The 27,830-nt window shown below is 51.6% G+C and overlaps 2 protein-coding genes across 13 annotated transcripts in view; one reads left to right on the forward strand and one right to left on the reverse strand.

The window, feature by feature from the left end:
- The window catches only part of LOC143361959 (uncharacterized), a 39,373-nt gene that overhangs the window by 3,754 nt on the left and 7,789 nt on the right, over positions 1–27,830 (reverse strand). The gene's annotated exons all lie outside the window — the stretch shown is intronic.
- On the forward strand, positions 642–27,252 carry Syt7 (Synaptotagmin 7). Of its 12 annotated transcripts, none has more exons than XM_076801713.1 (10): positions 642–1,628; positions 5,705–5,952; positions 17,137–17,148; positions 19,263–19,596; positions 20,992–21,132; positions 21,270–21,417; positions 21,528–21,637; positions 22,023–22,191; positions 22,278–22,490; positions 22,791–27,252. In XM_076801713.1, the coding sequence occupies exons 2-10, from the start codon at positions 5,711–5,713 to the stop codon at positions 22,889–22,891; spliced, it is 1,470 nt and encodes a 489-aa protein (XP_076657828.1). In that variant the 5' UTR covers positions 642–1,628; positions 5,705–5,710; the 3' UTR covers positions 22,892–27,252. The 12 variants fall into 12 exon arrangements, with proteins under 12 accessions (XP_076657828.1, XP_076657830.1, XP_076657829.1 ...); XM_076801715.1 differs by having other exon boundaries at positions 19,275–19,596; XM_076801719.1 differs by lacking the exons at positions 642–1,628; positions 5,705–5,952 and adding exons at positions 8,387–11,527; positions 16,152–16,361.

Consider the following 27,830-nt stretch of genomic DNA (forward strand, 5'->3'; position numbering starts at 1 on the left):
GTACAGAGGCCGCACCGTATACATATACTCGTACATTTTACAAGACCCTTCTGCCCGTTAAAATTTCAAAGGAACGCTCCCGACTTGGAACGAGTGTTCCGGTCGATTAAACGGTTCGAGCTCTCACAGGGGATGAAGTCTCTGCCGAGGGAAAAATTATTTTTGCTAAAGATCGTTAATTGGGGCTAAGAAAGATTGACCACGTTCACGACGCTGGCTTTGCAGCAGCGCGATATCGTCGAATCGGGTTGTATCAACGTGATTCTCTTAATACGAGCATTTAACGCTGGAACACGAAGATAACGAGATCACGTTTATTCGGATATCACGCAATCTTTATTACCCTGTATGCAATGCCCGACTTAAGCGGGATAACTTTAGGTATGTCGTTCCTGTTTAGCGAAATTATTGTACCGCAGAAACCACGGAAAAGTACCGAAATTTCAAGAGCATCTTCTACGCAATCGATAAGAGTGGTCTACGATCGATCGAGTTCGAGAGCTCTACAACGACGAGTGATCTAGGTACATCGAACAACTATGTTCGGCTTGAAAAATGATGACAAAGCAACGCGCGACTCGTCGTCTCGTGATCATCGACGGGCGAACGTATATTTATCATCGAATGATAAGCGTTTTCTCGGTCGACGGAATTTCCGAAATTCTTGGAGTCGCGTGAAAAAAGGGGGATGAAATTGGTCGGTGCCGAGGAATGGGGTGGGGAAAGAAACTCGCACGTCCGCGATTTGGGGAAGGATTCGCAAGGTGTGCCATAGTCGGCAAGGTGGGGATCGGTGGCGAAGGAGCGAGAGAACGAGAGAACGAGAGAGGGAGAAAGAGAGAAAGAGAGCCGGCACACGGGTGGAAAGCTACCGGGGTTGCGACGGTGGGGGTTCACGGCGTCGAAGCAGCAGTGCGTCGCGACGCTGTCTGTCACACGGTTGCCGTTCCTCTCTTATCTCAATCCTTTCTTCATTTTCAGACTATTTTTCACGACTACGCGTTTGCATCGCTGTCGCTGGAACGCTGTCGTATGGTCGACACCTATCTCGTCTATTCCTGCGCGCGCGCTCGCTCTCTCTCTCTCTCTCTCTCTCTCTCTCTCTCTCTCTCGCTCACTCTCCTCTTATCTATCTAACCGTCTATTTCCAGTTTTCCTCTCTGTTTTTTTTTTCTAACAGGACTCGCAAAAATCAAGCAACCGTCCCATTCTCTGTCCCTTTCCTCCAGCTGGCCTCTCGCAAGTTGCAGCACTCGTTCTCTCGGCACGCTTTCTCTCGTTCTCTCGCACGCTCGCTCTATCTCTCTCTCACTCTCTCGTTCAGCAAAACTCTATCCACGGCGACTGTTTCGTTTCTCATTCGTTATTCTTCCCCGACTTCCCTCGATACCGCTCGGTGAAGTTCTCTAGAATCGTCTTTTTTTTCGGTGATTTACCGGCTCCTCGCGTACCCGCTCGACACGGCGGCGGGGAGGGAGGAGAGCTGAGAGATTTCGGGAACTCGGTGAAATCACGGTTGTGAACGCGGTTTTGCACAGGGGCACACCGTGTCGCGTAAATGTCGCTTGCCGCGGTAATCGTTCTTTGAATTCGGCACGAGTCACAGAGGATTCTTCCTCTGCTCCGTGGTGAGTACGACCCAGCAAGATTCGATTGCTATCGCTGCCGTTCCTCTCGTTTCTCTCTCTCTTTCTCCCGTCTCGAAGATTTCCTAGCTTGGGGACACGTTTTGCGGTTTTCGGGTTAGAGCACCGATTACGCCAGCCTAGCCGCAGCATCCACGCTAGTCACCGGAAAAGGAACTCGGGGCGATCTCCCGTTTCCCGTTTCCCGTTTCCGATTGGTCCGTGTGAACGGGACGATCAACGTCAACGTCAACACCAACACCAACACCAACACCTTCAGCCATAGCAAGAATACTCTTACGACGCATCTCGTCCCTGGCTCGCGTCTTATCGAATGTAAACGTTGCATCGGATCTCGAGAGAAGCGAGAACGGATAAGCCGTGAAGAAGTAGCAGCATCGATCGACGGCGTGCTGCGACTTGGGTTAAGCTTGGAACCGAGCTATATCTGATGCCGATGACGCGTCGCGTCAGATGCTTTTAGATTGCCGAACGAGCCAACGTTCGATTCCCATCGAATCCTCGAGACATCTCGTCCAATTAACCTTGCAAACGACGAATGTCCTGCCGCAGACTCTATAGCGGTTCCATGGCCAGTAATCGTGACCAGAGTACCTAATCTCGCGTCCTCGAAAACGATTGCGTACGCCTAGGCACCTGTCTTTTCAACCTAACGTTACGTTCGCGCGAGCAATCCCTGTTTCGACAAGTTTGTACAATCGGCGGCGCTGTCCAAGTTCGAAGGAAACCCTATTGTTTAACCCTAGCTCGAACGGGTTGTCCCAAGGTGTACGCAACCTCTGGACCGTATCAATTTTCAAGGTTCAACGATCCGCAAAGTCGGCAAAAGACAAGTTCGAGAAATGTTTTATCGATCGCGACCAGTCCGAGTCTCGAAATGCCGAAGCGGTTCTCGTCGAGTCATGGTCAAGGCCATCGGTAACGAAATTATCGGCCCTCGGTAATGCGGTTCGTGCGTGTACTTACAAAGGACATTAAAAGTCCCTCTCCTCGAGAACTTACCCCCTCCCCCCGGCGATCGCTACATTACTGTGCACTGCTCGGAAAATTCGCAAGATTCGGCATTCCGTCTGAACGGTCGACAGACACCTAATCGCTTCGCGGCCTCTTCTTTCGGAAAACAGCTATTTATGCCTAAATGTAATGCGAAGAACTTGTTTCTTGTAGTCTACACGACAGGTGTTTCATGTGCTTCATTAGGAGTGTGAAATGTCAGGACGATCCTTTCTCGGTTTCGAATGGGGGTCGCCGAGCATGCGAGGTGTGCGAGCACCTTTACCGTGAACCGTGACTGATGTAGGCGGGTCGGATAGGTCCTTGAGGAACGACACGCACTTGAAAAAAAAAACACTCGGAATAATCGCGTATTGGCGTAGAGCGTAGAGCGTAGAGCGTAGAGGATACGCGTCCTCTTATCGATAACGTTGTCGACCTAACCCAGACTCGAGGTGACCCGACACAACCCGAAGCGGCCCGACGCGATACGAAACGAAGCGGCCCGACCTGACCCGACACGTTCCGAGTACGCAGCAGATGGGAACGGTAACCAAGTTACGAAAACTATATCATGCTACCCGCTGACAATGATTCGAAGCCGTCGATCACCATTGTTTCCGACAATGGCTCCTTTGATGAATAGGAATCAAATGGAGGATATTGGAAGGTCGGTCTCGCTAATTGATCCGACCGCGGCCCACGGAAGGGTTATTCTTCTTTTCTGTAGAACGTTAACCCTTCGAAAGCTGTGCCCGGGTCTGCTCCGACCCAGCTGCTTCGCTTTCTCGATTCTCGGTACATGTTTGATCATCGAGGACGCGTCCTCGAGAAGTATGTTGTAAATAGGTCTAAACAGAAGGACTGTCAACATCGACCTCGAGATGTACGTTTGGAATATAAGATTCGAAATGAATGATTAAAACTCAGATTCACAGTGTTTCGCGCAGACCGTAAAACTGGGTTGAAACTAAGCGTCGAGTATAAACGGTTTAACATTGAAACGTTCAATCTTTATGTCAGCGACCGGGTTTCTGGGTACTTGATTTCAACCTGTGCTGCATTCGAGACTCTTTCCATGTCCCCGTTGAGAAATCGCCGAGTCAATTCCACTTCTCGTTCTTTCGATAATTCGATATTGATTTCCACGCGCACGTTTTGCGTAAAAATAAACGGCCAAGCTTTCGTTACGGATACTTTTCAAGCTCGTTGGTTGTCCCGAAGAATTTTCGGTACGGACTGAAGGGTTGATCCGCTCGGCCGGTCATCGGGTTCAAGAAATTACATAAGCTTTCAAGAATACTTGCCCTTGCGTTGGTCAAACATTTTCTATAGCATCGTCGCTTGTCTTGCCGTTTACAGGTATTTCCCTTGCTTCGAACAATGCAAAATCGTGTCGAAGTTTTCCAAAGTTGGACGAGAAAAGAGAGAGGAAGAGACAAAGAGGGCCTGTCGCGTCACCTGAGCGGGTTATTGTTATTAATATAATGGTCGATTATTAGTCGGATCATCGGGTTTGCGCGCGCGCTTCGTAACTCGAAGGAAAGGGTGAACGATGAACGGTGAACGAGATCCATAAGAGACGTGTCTTTAATTAGATGAAAGTAACGTAGCTGAAACAATTCCGGGGAAGGAAGTGCGAGAAAAAATCGACAGGATGAGGAGGAAGAGGAGGAGTTACCGTCGACGATGCTTCGCTTTAACTATGCTTTGCGTTCCTCCTCGTTCGAGATAAGTTTAAAGGCCGTCGTCGCCCACTTGACGCGGCTGCATATAACCAAAGGAGCACAAAATTTAATCGCCTACTTTGTATACCTACATACACAATCGAATGCGAAAAAGATCAACCAGGCAACTCGCTTAAAGATGTCCGCCTGCCCGTGACGGGTTGGTTAATGCTTTCGCAAACAACGCGTTAATTGCTAAACGATCGATCACGAAAATGTCATCGCGTCACCGTATTTTGCTAAAGAAAAACTAAAAGGTCCAGACTTTTTACGGTGGCTCGAATCTTTTCTCAAGCTTCTTAAAACCAAGACTTTAGGAAAATTTAATCAACGCTTAACCGGACCCTTGGAAGCGAGCGAAGAGAGAAAATCGCTTAGCTGAAAAGCGTTCGATCGAAGGTTAACGAAACGAACGAACGAGCCCTGTTCGGCGATAAAAATAATCCGCGAGAGGGGTCAAATTTGTTTGGCGCCGCGGATGATTGATTCGAGCAATTCAGTTCTAGAATCGCGACGGAATGGTGCGCGTCTTATTGCGAATAGCTTTAAGGGCGCAGAGGTCACGCGGAGGCCCGGAGCCGGCCGCGAACCCTTCAATTCTATATTTCCGATCGTGAAAGTGGCACTCGCGTACTCTACCGGGACCCAAAGACAAAAGAAAAACAAGAAGGAACAGAGAGTGGGGCGGAATAAAAGAAATTGGCTTACGAAAATGGCTTATTTGTTGTCCCTCCCCTTTGTTGCTCGAATCGGCACGGCGCGACACGGTGGCAGGGGCTTTTTATGAAATTCGACGCTCCATCGCGAAAGAAATCGATAGTCGCCTTTTCCCTTTATTTTCGCTCGTCCTCGACGAACCGAATCCTTTCTCCTTAAACAAGCGAGAAACACGAGAGACGAGAAATCGGGATAATGGCGCGTTGATCGACAGGGGATTATTTTTAACGTTGTCCGGCGAGGCTCCTCTCGATTAGGTTCGAACCTGGGAACGCGGGGACTCGCCTCGATGCCGTTAAGCTCGTTTGCAAATAGAGGCAGCAATTGTTTTCTCACCCAAGGCTTTTTTTACCACATAGGTTACAGGTATAGATCGTTGCCGAGGAGTTGTGAAAACAAGTGGCGGATTCGCTCGTTAAATAAAACAGCGTTCGTGACAAGTTCGGTTAAACTTTCCCCGCTGGCTAACGTTTTGCAACGTTCCCGATAAAAATGTTTTGGTCGGGGGTCGCGGATCGGGGATCGCGGCAAGGCTACGGTTGTTGGTCGGAGGAACGGAAGCGATCGATAGCAGCCGAATTAATTGGCGTGTTTACTCGACGGTGCGTTTTTCTGTTGAAGGTTCGCATGGCGGAGTCGGGGGTGATGTTGACGGCGATTTTCGGGACGTTCGGTGGCCTGGCGTTGCTGGTGTTCCTCGGTTTGGTTGCCTGGCTCTACGTCCGAACGAGGAAGCTGAAACAGCGGAACGAGGACTTCGTGGCCGTGAACGGGGAGGATTTTTTGGAGGACCGGCACGTCGGCCTGGCGGACCGTAAACACGGTTTCTTGACTCTGACGACCCCGCTGATTAGCACGAAGGTATTCGGGTAAGCAAAAAACGCCTAACAACAGACTCGTCGTCGAGTTTCTCGCTCGCTTCGTCAGTCCACGTGTCTTTCGCACTCTCCGCTACCCTCTCGAACCGTGACCAACGGGCAAGGGATAAGGGGGGTGCGAGTGGAAGAGAGCCTGGCCGTTGCGTCGCGTCGCGTCGCGTCGCTTAACGTCGAGTTGGTAAATTTCTCCATAAACTCGCCGCCCGTTCGTCGCGAGCTACGAGTATTATCGACCGAAGCGGCAACGAGGTCGAGGAAATTTCGCGCAAAAATAATAAGCGCAATTACGTAAGCGGTCACGGCGCGCCGCGGCGTTTCCACTTGGAAAATTGGTCGTCCACGTTCTCGATTCCTTTCCATAGACGCGACGCGACGTAACGGAGGGTTGGGTCGCGAAACGCGGTCGCGCGTCGCCGAGAGGCACAATGGACGGCTGTCTCGTAATTGCCGGTAATTACTTCCCCGTTATCGTTTATCGACTCCGCGGCGCTTCGAAGCGTTCGAGGGGAGGAGGAGGATCGAATCTTTCTCCGCGAGAGACGTTCTTGTTTTCGAGGAGCGCGTTCGCGGAAAAATAGCCGGCCGCACCGGGATCAAACGGAGATAAACGATCTCGAACGACTCGTCGAGGGTCGTCCGTCCTCTCGAGAAACGGAAAACGTCGTTTGACTCCGCTCCGGATCGATACGCGTGTATTCCGAAGCGAAGAACCGCGCGATATCGGACCAAACATTGGTCACGTCCGACCGTTTCTCAGAGATGGACGCGGACGTTGCGCTTTCCCGTCGCGTCAGCGTGCCACGCTTTCTCCGTTTAGGGGAGCGAACGCCTAGGCGCTTCGGACACGCAATTCGCGAGGCCCTGGCGCCGACAAAAATTGCGTGTCCCGAAAAACTGCGAACCCGCCGCGCTCCGTAACTTCCGTTGTTCCCGACAAGGTGCCAATTGGAAGAGTGCCAAGTAGTCGAGTGTTTCGTAGCACTTAAATCGACGACACGCAACAGATGCCACTTGTTACGTTGTATACTATACCTGGCTGATGTTACGGTATTCGCTTCGATCGCTTGTTTCGTTGTTCGTAACGATTCGCGTATACCTGCATCGGAAGACACGGCTCAAGCGGGGCTACAAGGGCTGGATCGAAGGGATTTCAATTTCGACTCGGTTGGCGCCAGCTGCGCGCCGCGCCGCTGTCGTCAAAATATGTCGCTTTCAGCTTTTTACGATTTATCCGAAGAAAATAAACTATCCGAGGAATATACAAACGAGGTATCGTCAGGATTAGTCTCCCGCAGGATTTGAAAATTTATGGAATTTCCATTAAAAGCGTCTTTCCGTCGTTCGAGTAACGGCGAAGTTGAGTCGATCAAACCGATCCGTTTGTTTCAGCGTATTAAATGAACGCCGTTTTGACGGACGGTTCTCTGCCATTGTTCCCTGGACGTGCAACGTTTGCAGCTTCCGGTCAAAGAGCTCGAAAAGGTTGAAATTTTCCCGAGAGCGTTCCACGCGTCGGGAAATCGATATTGTTGCGCCTCGAGAGTCCAGTGGTCGCGGCGTAGAGCGTAGACCATTAGGATTCCGGTGCCAGCGGCCATTACGTTTGGGAAACTAACGACAACCGGAAACGCGTATCGTAGCGATCGAGGACGGAGGGAAAAAGGCCGTTTCAAGGACTCCGCCGCTCGGAATTGATAGACCGTTTGACGGATGACCCGCTGATAACCGATAATCGGTAGAGAACGTCGGGCAAGAGCCGATTATAATCCGTCGCGCGGAAAAACGAAAAGCTATTACCGCGAGGAGGGATCCTCGCGGTATACGGTACAATGCGAAAGTTTCCGAGCAGATTTTTCCGAGAAGCGACGGCGTTCAAAAGAGTTTCACTCAACGTCGAACCCAAGGATACGCCGAGTAGAACAATGCAGGACAAACAAGTTGTTTACCATTTATCTCGGTTGAAAATGTTTTGCCTCCACGGCACAGAATAAAAAGTCCATTCGTCCGGAGACTTTTGCGCGCCACTGTGTATATCGTTAGTTGGAATAATTCGGAGGCGGGGGGAGAGACGTAAGGTGAAAAGCGAACGGGGGGTGGACAGAGCGAGGCGAGGGGACACCGGGCTCGAATAAAAGAGCCTGGGGTAAAGAAAGAAAGCGAAGGATACAGGATGTGGACTATTGAAGATACCGAGAACAAGGCGACGGGCAGGAATAGAGGGTTAAAACGAGGCGACGACAGAGACGGATGCAGAGAGGGAGAAAGAGGGTCGGCGAGAGAGAGAGAGAGAGAGAGAGAGAGAGAGAGAGAGAGAGAGAGAGAGAGAGAGAAGAGGAGAGAAAGTAAGCGAGGAGGAGAGAGAGAGGGAGAGGGGGGGAAGCAGGGTGCACGAAGCAGAAAGTGGGAAACGGGAATGAGGAAAAGCGGAAAATGGTGGATATCGAGAGGAGGACAAGGGCGTACGGTGGTTGTAATGTTGAATTGGTCGGCAAAGGATAGCTGGACAAGAGGACGCTGACGATGGAGGTGATGGTGGTGGTGGCGGCGGCAGTGGCGGCAACGGCGGTGGTAGTGGCGGTGGCTGTGGCGGTAGCAGAGGTGGTAGAGAGAGGTGGTGGAGGCAGTCGATGGTGGTGGTGGTAGGCAGCGAAAGGTGGTGGTGGACGGGGTCGAAAAGGGAGGGGAATGGATGCCTTGGTTGTAGCTTGTAGTAGAAGGCGGTAGAGGATCGAAAGGTATTCTGCCGTGGCACGGGGCACGGAAAGGGAACCGAGAACCGAGAACCGAGAACCGAGAACCAAAAACTGAGAACCGAGAACCGAGAACCGAGAACTGAGAACAGAGAACCGAGAACCGAGCGAAATAGAATGGAGTGGAGTGGAGCGAAGCGGCGCGGCGCAGCATGGCACGGGGATGGAACAGGATGGGTTAGGACCAGTTACGGCTAGGTAGGAGAGCGAGGGTAAAAGCATCAAGCGGAAGGGGAGGCGTAGGAGAAGTCGACTGGCCGTGGGGTGGGGGCTGGCACGCAGGGGTAGCGGTGAATTCTGGGGGTTGGAAGCAGCTGAGTACAGTACGCGAGTAGGTCACACCACGGAGAAGAGCGATAGTTCGCGGTTAGCACACGGTTCGTTCGTTGGTCCGTTCGTTCGTTCGTTCGTCCGTTCGTTGGTTCGTTGGTTCGTTCGTTCGTTCGTTCGTTCGTTGTTCGGGTTGGACAGAGAGAACCCATTGCGTTCGTTCGACCGGCTCTCTGCGTTCTCTCGGAGCACGGTTTGTTCGTTCTCGCGTCTCGCGGACATCGAATCGCGGCGTATCGTATCGTCGCGTGGTCGTTTTCGGGTCTTCAGAACGAAGAGATATGCGGGGTGATCGCGTGTCCACCGTGTAACCGACGACCGTCGATTCGGATCGCGAATTTTCGCGCGACAAGTAAACTCTTCCATCGATTTCCACGTCGGACCCGTCGTGTCGTAGCTCGGAACTCGGAACAGCCTCGAGCCTCTCGGTTCTATTTACCAGCGTTTCCGCGAGCGACAGATTGCCGCAGAGCGCCGTCGTAACGTCCGGAAAAGATATTCCGTGTCTTCGGCATAGGTAAACGATTCGGGCTTACCCTTGTCCCGAGCAGGCCGCTTCCCCATCGATCGAAGACACGAACGATCTTTTCTGCGTCCCCGGTTTCTCGCTGGCTCGCACGCGTGCATCCGGTTCACCCTGGTCACGCAGATTGCTCGTGCCGTTTGCGCCGTGGCGCGTACCGATTTCTCTTTCTCTGTTGTTTGGCGCGACTTTGCGCGACAGTACGCGACACTGCGCGACTCTACGCGACTCGACTCGACACGACTCGGCACGGTGGCGGTGGCGGTGGTCCGTGATCGTCGCGCGATCCGATCGAACGTACCGTTCTCCCATTGATTCTCGATACAGCGATCGCGAATTCGAGCGCAGAAGAGTAACCGAGGGATCGAACGCGGCGAAGAGGGCAGGAGAGACGCGCGACGTTCCACGCTCGCTCCGATGAGTTTCATGCTTTCGGGGACGGAGCACGGCGAACATTCTTGACGTTCGAATACGCTCACGATCTTAAATATATTTCGAGCAGGCAACGAGTGGCGAAGAACGGAGAGGAGAGGAGAGGAGAGGAGAGGAGAGGGCGGGCGAGAGCGAGAGAAGAAGATAAGAAAGACGCGACAAGAGGTCGCGTCGGAGAGTGATCCGAAAATTCGAATTCCTTCAACGAACGAAAGCTTCCCTCGTACAACGAACGCGCACCGAAAATGCACGGTGGTCACGCTCCTTGCGTACAGACGTCTGCGAAACAGATGGCAAATTGTTACCGTTGATCATCGATTATTACCCCTCGAAAAATCCCGTTGTTGAAACTACACTGTTATTTTTCTATTGATTTTCTTCGAACGAGAGAAGGTTCCTAAGAAGCGCGCGACAGCGAACGATAGCGATCTTTCAGGCCTTCGTCGCGTCTCCTCTCGTCTCGTCTCGTCTCGTCTCGTCTCGTCTCGTCTCGTCTCGTCTCGAAAAGTGAGGAAGAGCCCGAGAAGAAACGAGATAAGGGGTCGGAGGATGAAAGTGGATTCGAGTTGAAAACGATCGAGAATCGGAAAACTGCTAGCTTTCGGCATCGACCGGCTGGATTAATTCGAAGCGTTCCTCAACTCACGAGGAGAAAGAGAGAGAGAGAGAGAGAGAGAGAGAGAGAGAGAAGGGGCGCGGGTTGGAGGGCCAGTACCAAAGGGAGAAAGAAACCGCGAGGAGGAGAACCAGCAGGAAGGAGGAAGAACCAGGAGGTGGAAGAGGAGGAGGAGGGGGTGGTCTGGCAAAGAAGAGAAGAGGAACAGCGGGTGAATTACCTGTTTGTACGCGCAAGAGCATCGAACTTATTAACGATTCGTCTCTGGCGAGCGTCTCTCTTTGCGAGTCGGTGCGGTGGCCGAGTGTGCAGCTCGAGGAGGCGCGGGAGAAAACGAGAAGAAACGGATACAACGAGAGATCACCGGTCGCACGAACAACAACGATTCCTCGGTTGATTCCTTGATCGAGAAGGACGAGCGAATCATGCGATACAACCTGTCAACGAATGCGTTAGCGGCGCTACGACGCATCGAGATCACATAAACGATAAACAGAGAAACGAATTAGGCTACGATTCGACGGGAAAGGAGATCGCTCGGAGAACCGATTCGAGTTAACCGATTCTCGGAGAACGAGAGAAAAGGAGACCAAGAGAGGAAGAGAGCGAGAGAAGGGTAGTCCGAGGCTGCTCGACGCACAATATATCGATTAGAGGGATTGGAATTGTAGTGGAGGACGCGGGTTCGATCGGACGACTCGGGAATAATAGAAGTCCGACCGCGAACAGGCAGGACTCGTCTCGTTTTCGATCCATCGGATCGAACGCAGGCTCGCACGATTCGCTCTCGTCTATCTAGCTCGGTTCTCGAGAGGAACGATCGAATATGGAAATCGCAGCCTCTGCAATGTTGGATGGCCTGAAAAATAATCGAATCAGCAAGTTGGCACTGTCGCGGTTCTTGTCGCAGAGTCTGTGAGTAAATTAACCCGGTCGTTGGTCACGAGCACGTAATCGATTCGACGCGATACGAAGTAAAGAGGGTGCTCGCAAGCACCGGCACGTAGCGCGCACTAATTGATTGCTTGGCTTGGTTACTATGCTTCTGCCGACGAATTTGCGTATCATCGTCATTCGTAGACAGTCTCGCATATCCGGTTCGCGGTTCGACTTGTTCGATCGCTTGCCCCCTCTCCACCCTCCCCCCGCGCCGTCCCTCTTGTCCCTCTCACCTACCCCTCGCTTACCGAAACCCTCGAAACCCCCAACCACCCCCTCCACGCATTGATCTCGTCGCGGCTCGTTTCTTTCGATCGGACGCGTTCGGATCGCGCGCGCGTCTTCTTATCGATCCTCGCTGGGAACGGACCCTGTTCGATTCTTGTCCGGACCCAGCATTCGATCCAACAGAGAAAACGAGAAGATGGAGGAACAGAGAAACGAGTCGCGGCCGATCTCGACCCTCGCCTTCCTCGAGAAATCGATTTGTTTTTTCTCCGCCCATTAAAGATCGAAAAGCTTCTCGACGATCCTCGGCTCGTCGTCGACCGGCGCCGATCGATCGATCGATCTCATCTCGTTTTGAATGACACCCATGCATAGAGCTTTCGTTGACAACTGCAAGCGCGTAGACTTTTGTTCCGTAAACCGTGTACTCGCGGCCGTAGTCGTAGAAGGTAGTGTATTAGTGGTAGAGCTACAGTTACGCCGACTTTCCGTTTTGGAAGATGAACGAGCAAGCAGGGTGGCGGGGAGGGAGGTAGAGAGAGAGAGAGAGAGAGAGAGAGAGAGAGAGAGAAAGAGGATGAGAGAGTATGCAAGGGAGAAATAAAGAGAGAGATAGAGGAAAAGAGAGAGAGAGAGAGAGTGAGAGGTGGGGCGGGAGAGCGGGAACTCGGCCGCAAAATGAATAATATGTCGACGAAAGTTTCTATTAATCGGTTCGGCGGTTAACACGCTCCGAAACTCGCTCGCTCGAGCAATCTCGATAATCGACGGATAACCACCGTGGGTGGAAAGATCCGTCAGGCTGTCGTTTATCCGGAGAACACGACAGAGTACCTCTCGTTGACCGTCGAGAGACTTCGGATTTCGATATACATACGTGACACGTAATACGCACGTAGGCGCCGGATTCAAAGTCAGGGAAAAACGCGCGTCGAAGAATATAACTGGAAACGACAGATGGGTCGTCCCTTTAGAAACCGCGGAACGAGCAAAGTCGACATTTTTAATCAAGGCCTCGCGATCCCGAGGAAGAAAGAGACAAAGGGGACTCGTTCGCGGCTACACCCTCGATAAAAGCCCGAATCGAGACACGTCTGCTTGTCAGTTGGTCGACGCGGTCGGTTTGTCGCGTCGCGTCGCGTCGTGTCGCGAAACGCGCGACAAGCGACAAGCTACGGCGTGATCGGCGCTTGCGCGACCTCGCATACCCATTTCCGTCCTTTTCAGATTTTTTCCCTCGACTCTCCTTCTCTTTCTTTCTTTTTTTCTTTCTATCTCCCGAGTTTCACAGACTCGGCAAAGAAGAGACACGAGTAATTGAAAGGACACCGGGCGGCGTTGATGGCCCAGTTCATATCCCGCGGTGCCCCGGGCTTTTCGGTATCGCGCCGTTTCGCGCCGCGCCGGGAAAAACGAGACTAGCCGAGGGGTCGTGACGTCGCGATCCGGAGTTTACCTGCGAGAGCATGATCGCGATGGACGGCCCGTCGCGTACACACCGAGAGAAGAGTCCGGTCTGACCTCGTTCGATTAACGGCGGCGCCGTCGAAACGCTAACTGGTAACCAGCCGTTGCTCGCACGCTCGCAATTTTGTGCACAGGGGGTTCGGAGTAGTTTGATATCGATCGGCGGGACAAGCATCGGTATAAAGTGTAATCCGATAATCCTTTCGGGATGAATAGTCGCCGAGAATAAGGAGTTCGATTGGCGATAATGCTAAGAATTTCACGGAGACCGTTAACCGATCGAAGAGGCAGAGAGATAGAGAGAGAGGGTTGAAGGAGGACGAGGTTTCCTCGGTCGTGAGCGCCGTTAGGGAGGTTCGGAGGGAATGGCAGGTCTCGGTCGTTGGGGGCAGGGACGGAGGAAGACGATGATGGAGCGGGTGCAAGGGCTGGACGCGAAGTCGAGGGATGTGGCCGGGCGAGGGAGCGGACCGAGGGCGCCGCGAGGTAGGGGGTGGCTGGCCGCCTAGGTGCGTAGGAGAGCCTGCCCTGCCATGGTGCCGAGAACTCCTTTGTCGAGCGACGAGGTGGCGCCAATGTATCGAAAGCACCGATGTGTATGCAACACCTCCTGCTTTTTCGAGCGAAACTTCAGTCGTCTACGTGTAACGGTTGCGGTTGCCTGCGAACTGCCAACACGCGTTCTTTCGGTGATCACCGTGAATGCAACAGGACGCAGTGTGTCTCGTCTCGTCTCGTCTCGTCTCGTCTCGTCTCGGCGCGTCTCGTTTCGTCTCTCGTCTCCGTTCGAATCGCTCGCTTTTCGGACAGTTTGTGGATTTTAGGTATTCGCAACGTTGTGTTTCGTCGAACGAATTAGGTTTCGTCCGATCTTTCTTTTCAACGCCGATCCCTTCATACTCTCGGGGCTGGTACCGATGCTCGCGCACACGTAAACACCCGTAGTCTATTCTCCGCCGATCGACTTAGCCGTCCCTTCGCGCCTTCCATGCGAGCACCCCCTTTGGCAAAGAGGTAGGACACCGCCAGCGCGAGAAAAGCCATAACGCGTGTAACGTTGGCGATCGTTAGCGTCCGATGGAACTATGCGATGCGCACACAGAGTACGCGAGTAACAGGTGGCTCGCGGATCGTGTGCGGTGTCGCGATCACCGTGATGCGGGTAGCCCCTTTTGATCGGTAGATCTCTCTGTCGAGAACGCTCTCGAACGAGAACAAAAAGAAGGGAAGAAAATTATGCGTTTGTGCTCGGTCCGAGTGAACGAGCTGCTCGTTTGGTATCGACGACGTTCATGGGACTTCGAGGTCCTCCATTGAAAACTCGATCGAAGATGGAGATGGTTTCGAACTGGCAACGTCTTCGCCAATTTTCATGAAATTAGCATACCACGTCGCGGAATCGCCGAAGACGTTCGATCCGTGGCGACATTTTAGCGGCCATTGTTCGCCCGTACGACGTGAAAATAGACTTGAAAACTTCCAGCAGCCCTGAATCTCGGGCTATTTTCACCTCGGCGGTCCCGCAACGCTCCTTAAAATAATAATTCGCGTGCAATATTTTCCCGGGCTGCTTGTTGTATGCAAATTTTATGAAAATCAGAAGGGGTGGCCTGGAATAACAACCCTCGCGAGTGCAGTGGAGAGCTTCGGCGTATCGACGACGCATTTCCAAGGCGGTAGAGACGTTGTTTCATCGAACAGGTTCTCCCCGGTCGTTGGGTAAACGAAACGGAGAAGAATCTTGGGTTTACCGTGGCGTGGTACGTACCGCGAGCGTCCCTACCGTCGATTCGCCGGAACGAATGCGACCCCTCTCCGCGCGACGACGCGTTCCAACCCGAAAATCCCGAATAATCCCGAAACCCCGCTGCGAACTCGGGCCTAAAACAAAGCAGGATTTTATGAGTTTTCGTGGAAGTTATGGCGCGCGCGTACCCCGACCAAGAACCTGTTGCTTAGACGTTCTTCGGCATTGACCGAGCCGCGCCACGGCCAGGAACTCGGTTCTTGTGGCGTGCGCGTGCGTTCCGATCGATCGCCCCCCGCGATAGGTACGTAATTTCCTTTGGCCCGAGAACTTTTCACTTTTTACTGGCGCAAAGTCGAAGCCGACGCCAGTACTCGTCGGTACGTCGTTTCGCGAGATCCGTGGAAGACTCGAAATCGTGAAAAAAACTGGTGTATCGTAGACCTTCGGAGAAGTCGAGGAAGAGGAAAAAATTGACAAGAATCGAACCGGCATCGTTTCGACGGCTCGTTTTGTATCTCTGTTGATAGTTTACGGAGGATTCGAAGGTAGGGTTCGCGTGTCCAGCGGGATGCGCGCGCCGTGTCTATCGACCTTCGCGAACGTCGTTGCCACGTGCGCGACCCAATGCGTCCCTGACTCGATTTCGGATGTGTCGTCGTTCATTTTCCGACTATAGGCGATATCACGGAGCCTAGCCATCGACTAGATCTTCGAGGAGTCGTCGCGTCGCTCCAATTCGCTCTAAAATTGGCATTGTCGCGAGAGTCCCTTAGCTGGCCCCGAATTCCGAATCCCGAATCCCGAATCCCGAATTCCAAGAGTCGGTGTGTGTCTTTCTGTGGTCGCGTCGTCGGTACCGCCTAGATAGGGAACCACGGGAAATGTGCTGGTGCTCGAGGTGCAGCAGTGGTGGAGGCGGCGGTGCTGGTACCGGCGAGTGTAGCTGAGATCGATCCAACAACACCCTTCTTTCGACCGACCGTCCATCCATCTGTCCTTCTATCCTTCTATCCGTCCGTCCGCCAAGCAAATCCACGAGACAGCGAGACAACAATTTCTCACACCCCCCGAGCTCACCTCGAGCGCGACCGTATTTACGATTGTGTTTTACCTACCGTGGTCACTGAGATTGCATGAATCGCTACTACTGTTCAGACCGTGTTCGTGCTCGATACGCGCGTGCAACCGAACAGGAGACCGGTGAACCTGGGAAATAGCGCGGATCGGGAATGTGAACTTGTTCACGCGCTAGTCAAGGCTAACACACAGAGACAGTTCTCGAACTCCCGGTAAAAGAACCATGTGGGCTGCAGTCTCGAGGTCTTTGGAAATACTGGTCGCTTTCTTCGAGTATTATACCACCAGGTAAGATGTGCGTGTTTCAACGATCCACTCGGGTAATCAAAGACTAAAGTTCTAAAGCTAACCATGACACACCGGAAGCTATTGCTCCCTCGCGCGCAAAACTTGAGATGCGAGCGGATCGGCTCCTATCGGACGCTGCTCCGCGCGGAGCGTACTCTCCTTTGTTCTTGTTTTCGAGCATCTCTGCGCCTCGTGTCGCTCTATCCATCGATCTATCGGTTTCTTTGTACGTTTTGTCTTTCTCTGCCTCTTTGTCTGTTTGTCTGTTTCCTCTCTCACACTCTGTCTTTTCTCTCTCTTTCTCTCTCTCTCTCTCTCTCTCTCTCTCTCTCTCTCTCTCTCTCTCTCTCTCTCTCTTTCTCTCTGTCTGTCTTCTTTCTTACTCTGACGCTATCGCTCTCTCTCTCTCTCTGCATCATACTGTCCCTCTGTTGAGCTTCGAATCGCTCCGATTTTCCTTTTCGCCGCGTTACAAAGCGAGAACTCGATAGCATCCGATTCGAAGCGTCCGTTCGACTCTAGAATTCCTCGCCTCAGAGGAACGAACAACACCGCGAACGATCAAAATTGATGGCTGGGAATGGCCAGAGAGAACGTCCACACGTCCACACGTCCACACGTAGCGCTTCGTAACACACAGTTTCAGCCCGACGAAACGGAATCCTCTCGTTCGTCGGCGTGTTCTCGGAAGCAGCCTCGTCGAAACTCATTAACTCCTGTCTCATTTTCTTTTGTTTCATGCCTACTTTCGGCGTGTGTTACCATTGGAATGCAGAGCCCAGTTGGAGTAAGTATGAACTGGCGAAATAGAGAGAAAAAGAACAAAAAACCCCCTCCCGTTGCGATACGAGAGAACTGATTCTCACGTAACCTTTTTTCTGTCTTCTTTCAATTCTCCTTGTTAACGGGAACGGTTCCGTTCCACGGATGGCCGCTGCTTCGTTCCCCCTACTCGTAAGTAGCTCTCTCTCCGTATTCGATCGAAATCTTCCTTCCACCGTTAGTCTCCACGTGGTTTCTATCGTGAATAAATACACGTATTATCGTGGAGGATCGTTTTCGCGTCTAAAGCCAAGCTCTTCGAGCGACGAACGGTTTTTCTCCGTGGTTCGTACTCGCTGGTGTGCGCGCCGTGTTATCTTGTTCGCCGGTTTTCCGCCTCGAACTCGCCCGAGTTGCCACGAGGCGCCAGGCGGACCAAAACTCCTTTCGTCCCCGGGACTCGCGTCTCACTTGGGTCTTGTTTTGCATCGTAGCGCCATAGCAACCGTGGCACACGAAAAAACCCGCGTTGCTTCGCAGCTTGCAAGCCTCTGCCAACACTTTATAGAAACGGGGAGCTCGTAGTTCGTAGCGTTCTTGATCGTCGTTGTCGTTGTCGTCGTCGTTGTTATTTAAGCACGCGTTATCATGCGGCATTCTGTTCCTGGAAAAGTTGGAACGACGATGCTGTGCCGAGATACTTCTTCTCGTCGTTGGAACACGGCGGAAATCAATTTTTCTCTGGTTCCAACGAAAATCTGCGTCCGCATAAAAGTCCGCAGTCCAGCTATCGCAGCCTGTTTTTCGAATGAATGATGCGACAGCGGTGGAACCGATACGATCGCATACTTATCGCTCGCGGTATGTATCAATTGGCGATGTTGCACGCCTGGGGGGACGGGGGACGCAGTGGGGACAGTCGTTATGACCACTTGCCCGCGTTATCGGACCGTGGCCGGTTTGATAACAGCGATACATTTAGGTTTCGAATCGATACCGGCAAATCGATGCTTCGCGCGTAGTAAGCTCCGTTTCCAGACAGTTCGCAACGCACGCAACAACCATCGCGCCGACATCGACTAACTTTATTCCGTTTTTGTCACGCAGGAGTTTCTCGTCGACAGCAATTTTTCCGCAGCTTCGACTTTCGGTGAAACGACCGGCACGAATGGGAAATTCGTGCAAAGTTTCGCAGTCCACGAATAACCTTTCGTGTTAATTATAGGTACGAACGGTAGCGCACGAACGAAACAAAATTAGTGTCCCGAGGCGTCGAGCCAGCGCAGCTATCATAACAGCTGTCCAGCCGCCTCCAATCGCTACAGGCTTATAACGTTCGAGCGATCGGGGTGGGGTGGACAGCTGTTACGACTAGACTGCGGAACTTTATGCAAATTCGCATTTTCATAGGCAAATTCGACGAGACGCGAATTAAGTAAGATTCTGCAGGGTTGTCGGCGGAGTTACAAAGTTTTTCACGTCTTTCGACGCGAAGCCCATAGAAATTTTATAGCCGAGGGTGTAAAGACGCGGCTAATAAGATGGCAGAAGATCCGACAAAATGGCGCACGGTTAGTTCGATCGTAAAGAAGAAGAAAGTTTAAAATTTACACGTCACAGGGAAGATTTAAAAACTCCACTAAACTCGTCTTCGGTATCGCGGCGACTTTTCGTTGTGTCGATCGTAGCGTGCAATCGAACGAGGCGTATAAATCTTCTCCAAGTTATTCTATCGACCGGAAGACTTTGGTGGAGCTTTGGTGGAAAAGTTTAGGGTCATATTCGCCCGAACACAGAGCGAGGGTTAAGTCAGGCAAACGAGAGCTTACCCGACAACCCAACACGTTCGCCGATGTTTTCGAACAAAATCAAAAACGATAATAATGGAATAAAGCGATATTCGATCTGCTAGACAAGCTTATGCGATCGCGACACGTATGGATGATCGTATCGATCGGGACCACCGCTGTTCCATACGAGATGATATAGTTTAGCGACGGTTAAGCGACGACAGCGACGAAAAGAGGAAGAGGGTAGCAGTAGCGGTACGGGTGGGGACGGGTGTGGATCGTGAATTGTGGAAGGATTGTGAAAGGATTGTGGAAGGATCTTGTAACGGAACGGGTGAATCTGCTTCAGAACGACCGGTAGTCCGGCGAACAAACCGGCGGCTTCCGGTGGCGGCCTCGGCGGTGGAAGCGGCGGAACAAGCGCGGGCGGTACCGTCTTGACAGCGACCGGCTCGGCTTCAGGAACGGTCCTCGGGTGCAGCGGATCCGCATCAGGATCCGGCACGGGTAGTTCAGGAGCGGGAGCGGGCAATGCGAACGCGAGCACCAGCGGCATGGCCGGCGGCAACCCGGTTTCCGGAAGCAGCGCCGGCAGCATGGTCGCAGGGGCCGGCGAGCCTCGCACGCCGACCGCAGGAGCGCAAAACAAACAGCTGCAGAACGTCAAAGGGGATCATCCCTCGGTTTGTTCTGCTTTCCACTTCTTTCTACCATCTAGTTTTTACTTTTCACTTCCTAGTTTCTAGTTTCTAGTTTCTAGTTTCTAGTTTCGAATTTCGAGTTTCCAATTTCCCGGTACAGGCACGATTAGGCCGCTGGGAAATAAACAGCGATCGGCCTTCTCGCGTTTTAACCCTTGGTGCACGAAGCAGAGTCATTCGACGACCTCGATACGTAGTATGGGTCGTGCGAGCTTTTTATTACTGGACGTGTACAGTAGAGTGGACTTTATTTTTTTTATCAAAACATTTTTTTAGTCTCACCCCCCAGAATTGTGACACTTGATGATTCGAGATTCCCGAGGACTAAATATATATTGTGTAGACCGACCGGCAACCGTTGAGAATGCACCGTCTGGTATGTATCAATGTGTTTTATCGGCGAATCGGGTAAATAAAATCGGGAAAAATTGACGATCTTTCTGTAGGTTTGAGAAAGTCGACCGTCTCACCTTGATACGCCAAACATATTCAGGTTGCACCAGCTGACTCGAACACCTGAAATATCTTTCCTGTTTTAGACAGTGTATTTCAAGTTATTTGATTCGAGCAAATACTCCGACGAGCGGAACATGTGCCGAAATCGATTAATCTTTCAAATGGGACTTGCAAGTATACTTGTGTTCGTAGTCGTCAAGGACAAGATCATTAATCCAAGACGATCGCTGTTTCCACCGATACGCGACGACAATACGCTTTTTTTCAGAAAATTGAGTTCTAGAACTAACGAAGCGTCGCGTCGAGAATGAAATGTACGCTCGGAACGAATCGCGAGACGTATGTATGTATGTATGTTTTACTCCTCGGGCGAGGAACAAAAGAGTTCTTAATCAATGTCGAGTAGACACGAGGAAACAAATGAAGCAGCCTCGTTCGTATTAGGCGGGAGATTACAATTTCAGCAGGACGCGACGCGACGCGTAGAATGTCGCGAAGTTTTTTCGAAGGCTTCCACGGTCGTTTGTTCCGCGATCAAGTTTTATCGCGCCAGACAATGGTCGTAACGTTTTACGGAATAGGAAGTTTGATCGTCGGAGAAGACTGTCGGAGATAAATCGGGAGCAGCTTCACACTTTAATTTATTTATTGCGTTGTGCCCCAGTTTGAACTCGCGAACCAACGCTGCCCGTAAGTCACGGTCACTCGGGTTCGGAACAATTGTACGAACTCGAGTATCCATAAATAATAAACCGAGATAACGCGATTAGCCTATATTGCGGATTGTATCGCCGTCGCGCCGCCTGAAAACGGCAGAGGCCAGAGATTTTCGCGACGCGACGCTCGCCGTCCTGTCGCACGGCAAACACAACAGGCCGATGAAAAAAGAAAACACCGATCGATTTGCATTGTCTTTTGCAGAAAGCGTTCCTGCAGAACAGATCCATGTCATTGGTCGACATGTACATCGACAATTCGGAGCCCAGCGAAAACGTCGGCCAAATACACTTCAGCCTCGAGTACGATTTCCAGAATACGACGCTCATCCTTCGTATCATACAAGTCAGTGCCGTGTCCTTATTACGTACCTTACGATAAGCAAATACTGTCGCGAGGAACGGCAGAAGCTAACGCACGAGACGAAACGAAACGAAACGAAACGAGACGAAGGAGATTAGCAAAGATTCGTTTGTTTCCAGGGTAAAGATTTACCGGCGAAGGATCTGTCCGGAACGTCCGACCCCTACGTTCGTGTCACCCTTCTGCCGGACAAGAAGCATCGACTCGAGACCAAAATAAAGAGGCGCACGCTCAATCCACGTTGGAACGAAACGTTTTACTTCGAAGGTAAACGAAAACGACCTGCCCCGTCCCATCCTGTCCCCTGCTCCACTGACCGAGCAAGCCGGGGTCATCTCGACCGTTCACGCTTTACGCCATTCATTCGCTGTTTATAGGTTTCCCGATTCAGAAGTTACAGAGCAGAGTACTGCACTTACACGTGTTCGACTACGACCGATTCTCGAGGGATGATTCGATCGGCGAGATGTTTCTGCCGCTCTGCCAGGTACGATTATCGTCATTTCACCGGCCATATTAATTTTCTCAAGTACCAGAGCCCTCCTCGAGACTCCTAGTTTCTTTCTCGCGATTCAGAAACCCTTGAAGCCCTAAAATTGATCCCTGCAGCCTTAAAAGTGCCCATAAAAGCAACCCACTGTTGTCGGAAAGGTCGAAGAACCCTCGGTCGATTGATAATAACGCTTCGGCGGCCCTTTTTTCTCGAAATTGAAGTTCGAGGAAAGCGGGTGAGATACGGGGGAGCTGTTCACCCCCTAACGATGCTAGATGCCCGACGGTATAGTTCTAGGCATAGGTGACTCGTCATTGACCGCCGGTGACCGCGCCCGCGTGGTCGCACGGAAATTCGCTGATCGATTCGATTGCCGTAGGTCGACTTTTCGGAGAAGCCCTCGTTCTGGAAGGCCCTGAAGCCTCCGGCGAAGGACAAGTGCGGTGAACTGTTGTGCTCGTTGTGCTACCATCCGAGCAATTCCGTGCTGACTTTGACGCTGCTGAAGGCAAGGAACCTCAAAGCGAAAGACATAAACGGGAAATCAGGTGAGGGCTGAGGTCGCTGAACGAACCAGTTCGCGCAAGTGTTCGCACGTTCGTCGAATAGCCAATCACCGTCGCTCTTTCTTCAGACCCGTACGTGAAAGTCTGGCTGCAATTCGGCGACAAGAGAATCGAGAAACGGAAGACCCCTATATTTAAGTGTACCTTGAATCCGGTGTTCAACGAGGCGTTCTCCTTCAACGTTCCCTGGGAGAAGATTCGAGAGTGTTCATTGGACGTGATGGTCATGGACTTTGATAATATCGGAAGAAACGAGCTGATCGGCCGAATTCAACTGGCGGGTAAGCCGACTCCGGTTTATTTATGCGGGAAAACTTGGATAGTATCAATTTAGCTCTGATTCTATAATACCTCGCGCTATAGATATTTTCTACTTATAGCTCGAGCTTTCTCCTCCGAGACCGAATAAATAGAGAAAATAATCTTTTCCGATAAAAACGAAGCGAACGTTAATTCCGCAAATACGTCACCGCGCCCCTTTGGTTTTCATTCATCCTCGCGTTCCAGCTGTAACCGCCACGCAAAAACCGAACGAAAAGATATTATTCTCGCGGTTGAAAGTTCGTTTTGATTTCCTGCAGGAAAGAACGGTAGCGGGGCGAGCGAAACGAAACACTGGCAGGACATGATCACGAAGCCGCGGCAGACGATCGTCCAGTGGCACCGGCTCAAGCCGGAGTAAGCGGAGACGGAACAAGTATAATGTAGGCGCACGCGACACTTGGATTTCGCGGGAGCGAATTCATCGTCATACCCTTGAACCAGTACCCCCCGGTCTCTCGAACCTTGCTAAAACTTTGAATATTCCTTGTCTTCCGACGATGCGATACCGACCGAAATCGTTTCGATTCGCCTGGTTTCGAACGCGCGCGGCGAGTCGCCACGGTTTCAGGTCCGAACGTCGACCAAACAAAACGTCTACACGTTTTCCGTTGCTGCGTTTCACCAGACGAAATCGCGTCGTCGGCCGGTTAACGGAGCAAACCGCGAGAACAGTTTTCTCTTACACTATTGGTCAACTATTCTCGCGAAACCGGAATCAGAAATTCCGGGGGACTTCGAATCGGGAGTTCCTCGGGTCGAAACGAGTCGGATCGAATCAGTTCGAATTGGATCGGATCGGATCGGATCGGATCGGAGATACAAGAACGGTACGGGACCGAGCAAACAACGGATCAAGACAATTCCAGTAGCTGGTTTAGAGTCGAACAGAAAAGAATCCCGTGAGGCGAACTCGATTTCCGTTTGAACCGTATCGACCCCTTCATTTCACTATCGACTCGTTCTCGTATCGATGTCGGTACATTTCGTTCGTCCCCGGTCACCAGGATACTTCCGGTCGTTCTGTTCTTATTTATATTCTCTCTCTCTCTCTCTCTCTCTCTCTCCCCTCTCTCTCTCTCTCTCTCTCTCTCTGTTTCTCTCTGGTTTTGCTACATTTGTTTCACGTACTCTGTCTGTGTTTTATTTTTGTTTCGTAGGCGACAACAATTCTCGGTAAGAGTGTATCGAATTCACCTTTGACTCGAACGATAACGAGCTCGTTTCCCTCGGAAAATTGCGTGCCGCGCGACGTATACGTACATACATCGAGCGGCCAAGACGCTCGACGAACGCGACCGGTCGATGTTACTTTCGCGACTTTATTGACATTTACATCGAACGTTATTTTTATGGCTGTTTTGCACGCGTAAGTACGTACCGAGTACGTAATACCGTTGCTTCGAATTACCCGTTGACACAACGCGACTCAGCGTTTTCTATGTCTCTCGTAAATCCGGTGTCTTTCGATTCCAGCATCGTGAACGGGAGGAAAACCTCGTTCGTCCCGAACGCGTTTTGCAAAGAACGAATCTCTGTCTTTCTGCGCGTTCTTGCTCGCGATCGAAGGGTCCGCGGACGACCTAAAACGAGCTTCGACTACTCGTCGATTCGATGCCCCACCATCTATTTTCTTTGGTCGAGTCTCTTTTACCGTCTTTTACCAAACTGTCTTCCTCCATCTCGAGTCCCGTTTTGAGGATCGTTTGCGCATCGCCGAAAGGTCGAACCTTTTCGTATTGTCGCAGCCGTTCTTCCGGTTCCACCCTCTATTCTATTCCATTCCATTCTATTCTGTCCAGCATTTGTCCCCGCCCACGCACCGTACATATTCGGTAACAAAATCTCTCTCTCTCTCTCTCTCTCTTTTTCTCTCTCTCTCTCTCTCTCTCTCTCCCCCCTATCCTCTCGTTATCGAACGTCGCAACTGAAATTTGACGATCGATCGGAACGGGACACCGGAACACAATGTTAAATTATTACTAGTAGAAAACGATAAAGCAGCGATATTTTTGACGGAACTTTTGTATCGACAAAGTCGGAGTTTTTTGGAAGCGACGATAAAATTGTGATCGGTGTTATACCTTAAATTAATCTTAAGCGTTACACACCCAACTAGTTTGCTGTTGTTGACGATAAACCGTAGTACCGATCGACAGGATCGCGAAGAAAAAAAAAGGAACCGCGTTTCCGCGCGCGCGGAATCCCACGTTGTACGCATACAAACAGAGAGAATACCAAGTAACAGAGACGAAAAAGAAGAAAACGGAGAAAAAAGCCGAAAAAACAATTATAACAGAAAAGAAAACATGTTTGCGCTCGGGGAGCATGAGTGTGCGTGTGCAATTTTTGCGTCTGCGTTTTTGCGTTAGTGTTTGCGTTTAGAGGTTTGCGTTTAGTGTTTGCGTTAGTGTTTGCGTTAGCGTTTGCGTGCGCGGTTCAACGGACACCGCACGACAGAGTCAAACAACACACAGGAAAAACAAAAGGAGACACAGACGAGTACATATACCGTGCGAGACCACGAGCGTCGACAAGCTCCGTGGACGCGGATCGATGCGTTCGCGGCGGAAACCTCTGCTACTCGCGCGCTTCTGCCGAGGATTTCGAGAGCGAAACGAACCGTCGCGAACCGTCGCGAACGCTCGAGCCTCGTCTTCGGACGGCAACGATTCATCGTCACACGCGATCGCAACGTGTGCGTTCACACTCTGTTTAGGCTCGGAGGCACGACCGCGCGCAACGCGACAGTCGTTGCCAGGATTCGGACACATCCGCACGTACACGCATATCGCATCTGTGTACACCCAAGTATCCTCTAGCACAAAGGGAAAAAACCGTTAGACTAACATTTGTATGTCGTAGTCATTCTGTATCGCGGCGTTCTCTCCGTGGCATCGCGGCTCGCGGCGCGACCGATCCGATAGACAGCTTCCGCTGATCCGGAAGCTCTCCTAAATACACGGCACGCGACGCTCCGGGGGTAACGCCGCGTATTAAAACGATGTCGCTCGAGCCGAGTCCCTGCTTCCTTTGAATGGTCGCGTACGATCTTGCGCTGCACGCTCGACGAGTCGGCGCTCGTCCTCGCGCGATCGAGCTTGCTCGTCGACGACTACCACGACGACGACGACGACGACGATGACGACGACGAGGACGACGATGAGAGAAGCGTTCGCGCGATCGCTTCCGTGCGGGGAATCGCTCGCCGCTCGAAAACGTGCACGCGCGCGCGCGCGCCATCAAATCAAGTGCCAAAATCCAATTGACGGCAGAGCCCGAGTTGAGAGAGAGAGGAGCTGCGAGCGTTCGAGCGCATCGCGAGGATATATCTCTGTCGAACGCAGAGGCCAGGCACGGTCGGTGGTTGCCCTGTACTCTGCGTGGGTGATTAGGCTCCGAATCGAGAGATTACCCGACACTTTCGGAAAGTCGAGGCAGTCCCCAGAACTGGGACCGGTCCCGGCTCCGACGAAATCGAGAGTCAACGGAGACGAGGGGTCTTCTATCTGTTGGTTCGAGTCGGGAGGAGCAGAGAACGGTCAGAGAGCGTGACCTTCACCGGCCGTGTCCGTGCTCGAGCGTAGACCAACAACGATACACAGCGACGGCCGACGATTAGCCAGAGCGGTGATCGTCGAACGCCAGGTGATTCGTCGGTCGAGCAATCGGTAGGGAATGTTTGCGATTATAATGTGAAAAAAAAAACTAAAAAAAAAACCGTAATAAGAGAAAACACACTGTTCCGTCGCGATCTTAGAACGCGCGTTAATTCTAAACTGATTTTTAGAGCCAAACGAATCGTCGAGATACGTAGGGTATACAGCTAAGTACGCGTTATAGTTCGAACTGGATGAGAATTGGGCCTTATACCATGGATTACCTCAATCGTAAACAGCTTACGAATCAAGTTCGAGTTTGCGATAACGTTTTAGGGAGCGTTTAATAGGATTTTAATACGCGCGATGAATACGCGTCGTTGCTCGACGTTTACGAGCTTAGCAGCGCGATGGAATCCCGTTATCGGATCCGAGGCGAGATCAAGCGAGATCAAACGAGATCGAGCGGAGCGGTTCAGCTAAAAATCGGTGACACTATATGTTTTTGCGAAGCGACGCGTCAACCCTAACTTCGTTCGATGGGGGGAAGGGGGGGTGGATGCAACGGGAGAGGCCATTCGGGCAACGGGTTAAGTATACGGGAGCAGAGAAACGATAACGATCGTTCGGCCTCTTCGTTCTTTCGTACCGATTCGCTCGAGAGGCTACGGTTCGGAAGTAACGAGACCACAGCAGAAAAAAGTTAAGAAAGAAAACAAAAGAAAGTAAAGAGAGGACGGTAGGGGAACGACTGTGTGCGCGTACAGGGGGGAGAGGAGAGAGAAAGAGAGGGAGAGAGAGAGAGAGAGAGAGAGAGAGAGAAAGAGAGAAAGAGAGATAGAGAGGAAGAGCTAGTCTGACGGAATCGATGCATCGGCTGTTTTCCGTGTGTGCGCGCGCCCGTGCTCGCTTGCGCGTTGCGCGTGCACGCGCGTCCGTGTGTGTGCGAGCGTGCGTTTCGATGCGAGTGTGATTGTATGCGTGGTATTTTGCGCGACATTACAGAGGGGGAGGGGGTCAAGATAGAGGAGACGGGACGAGCGCACAGGCGTTGATATTTTCGTAAAATGCAACGCTGCGACAGTGTGATAGACAAGTAACCAAAAAAGATTAAAGAAAAGAAGAAGAAAAAAAGAAAAAAAAGAAAGAAGAAAGGTACATGGCGATTTGGAACGCATATCAAACGGTCGGGACGAAGGTGGCAAAGAATATAGGGAAACACGTAGTTAGAGAATGTAGCGGATACAAAGTGGTGCAGCCTGTGCTCGCTGGACACACGGTAGAAGCGCTCGAACGATCGAAACAACCGAAAAGAGACCGAAAAGTGATTGTTGCGCGACGATGACCGAAGGCTTACCGCTCTTCCGCGTGTCCAAGTTAGATCTGGGTTAGCAGCACTGTATATTTTTTAGCTTCGTATTGCGTACACATACGTTAAACAAGAAAAAAAATCTCGATCGTATCGAAAGAAACAGATCAAACAATTAATCTATGTATTCGTGGATGTTAAATGGGGAGCAGAACAAATGGCAGGCAAACGTATTAATATATTAGAACGATGTCGCGTTTCCGGCGGCGGTGGTAGCAACGGGTGGCTTTCCCGTTGCCGCTCGCGCCTAGCCATGGCTATGGGTTCACGATGACGTCGACGACACTGATGACGACGACGACCTTCAACGATAACAATGACGACGACGACGA

This window comes from Halictus rubicundus, chromosome 16 (assembly GCF_050948215.1).
Source record: "Halictus rubicundus isolate RS-2024b chromosome 16, iyHalRubi1_principal, whole genome shotgun sequence".
NCBI lineage: Eukaryota > Metazoa > Arthropoda > Insecta > Hymenoptera > Halictidae > Halictus > Halictus rubicundus.

What these genes read in the sequence shown, in the direction of transcription:
- Syt7 (XM_076801713.1), top strand. Translation starts at nt 5,711, where the DNA reads ATGGCGGAGTCGGGGGTGATGTTGACGGCGATTTTCGGGACGTTCGGT. An exon ending in AGACATAAACGGGAAATCAG is followed by an intron (nt 22,192 to 22,277) that starts GTGAGGGCTGAG and finishes CTCTTTCTTCAG; the next exon opens with ACCCGTACGTGAAAGTCTGG. An exon ending in CGGCCGAATTCAACTGGCGG is followed by an intron (nt 22,491 to 22,790) that starts GTAAGCCGACTC and finishes GATTTCCTGCAG; the next exon opens with GAAAGAACGGTAGCGGGGCG.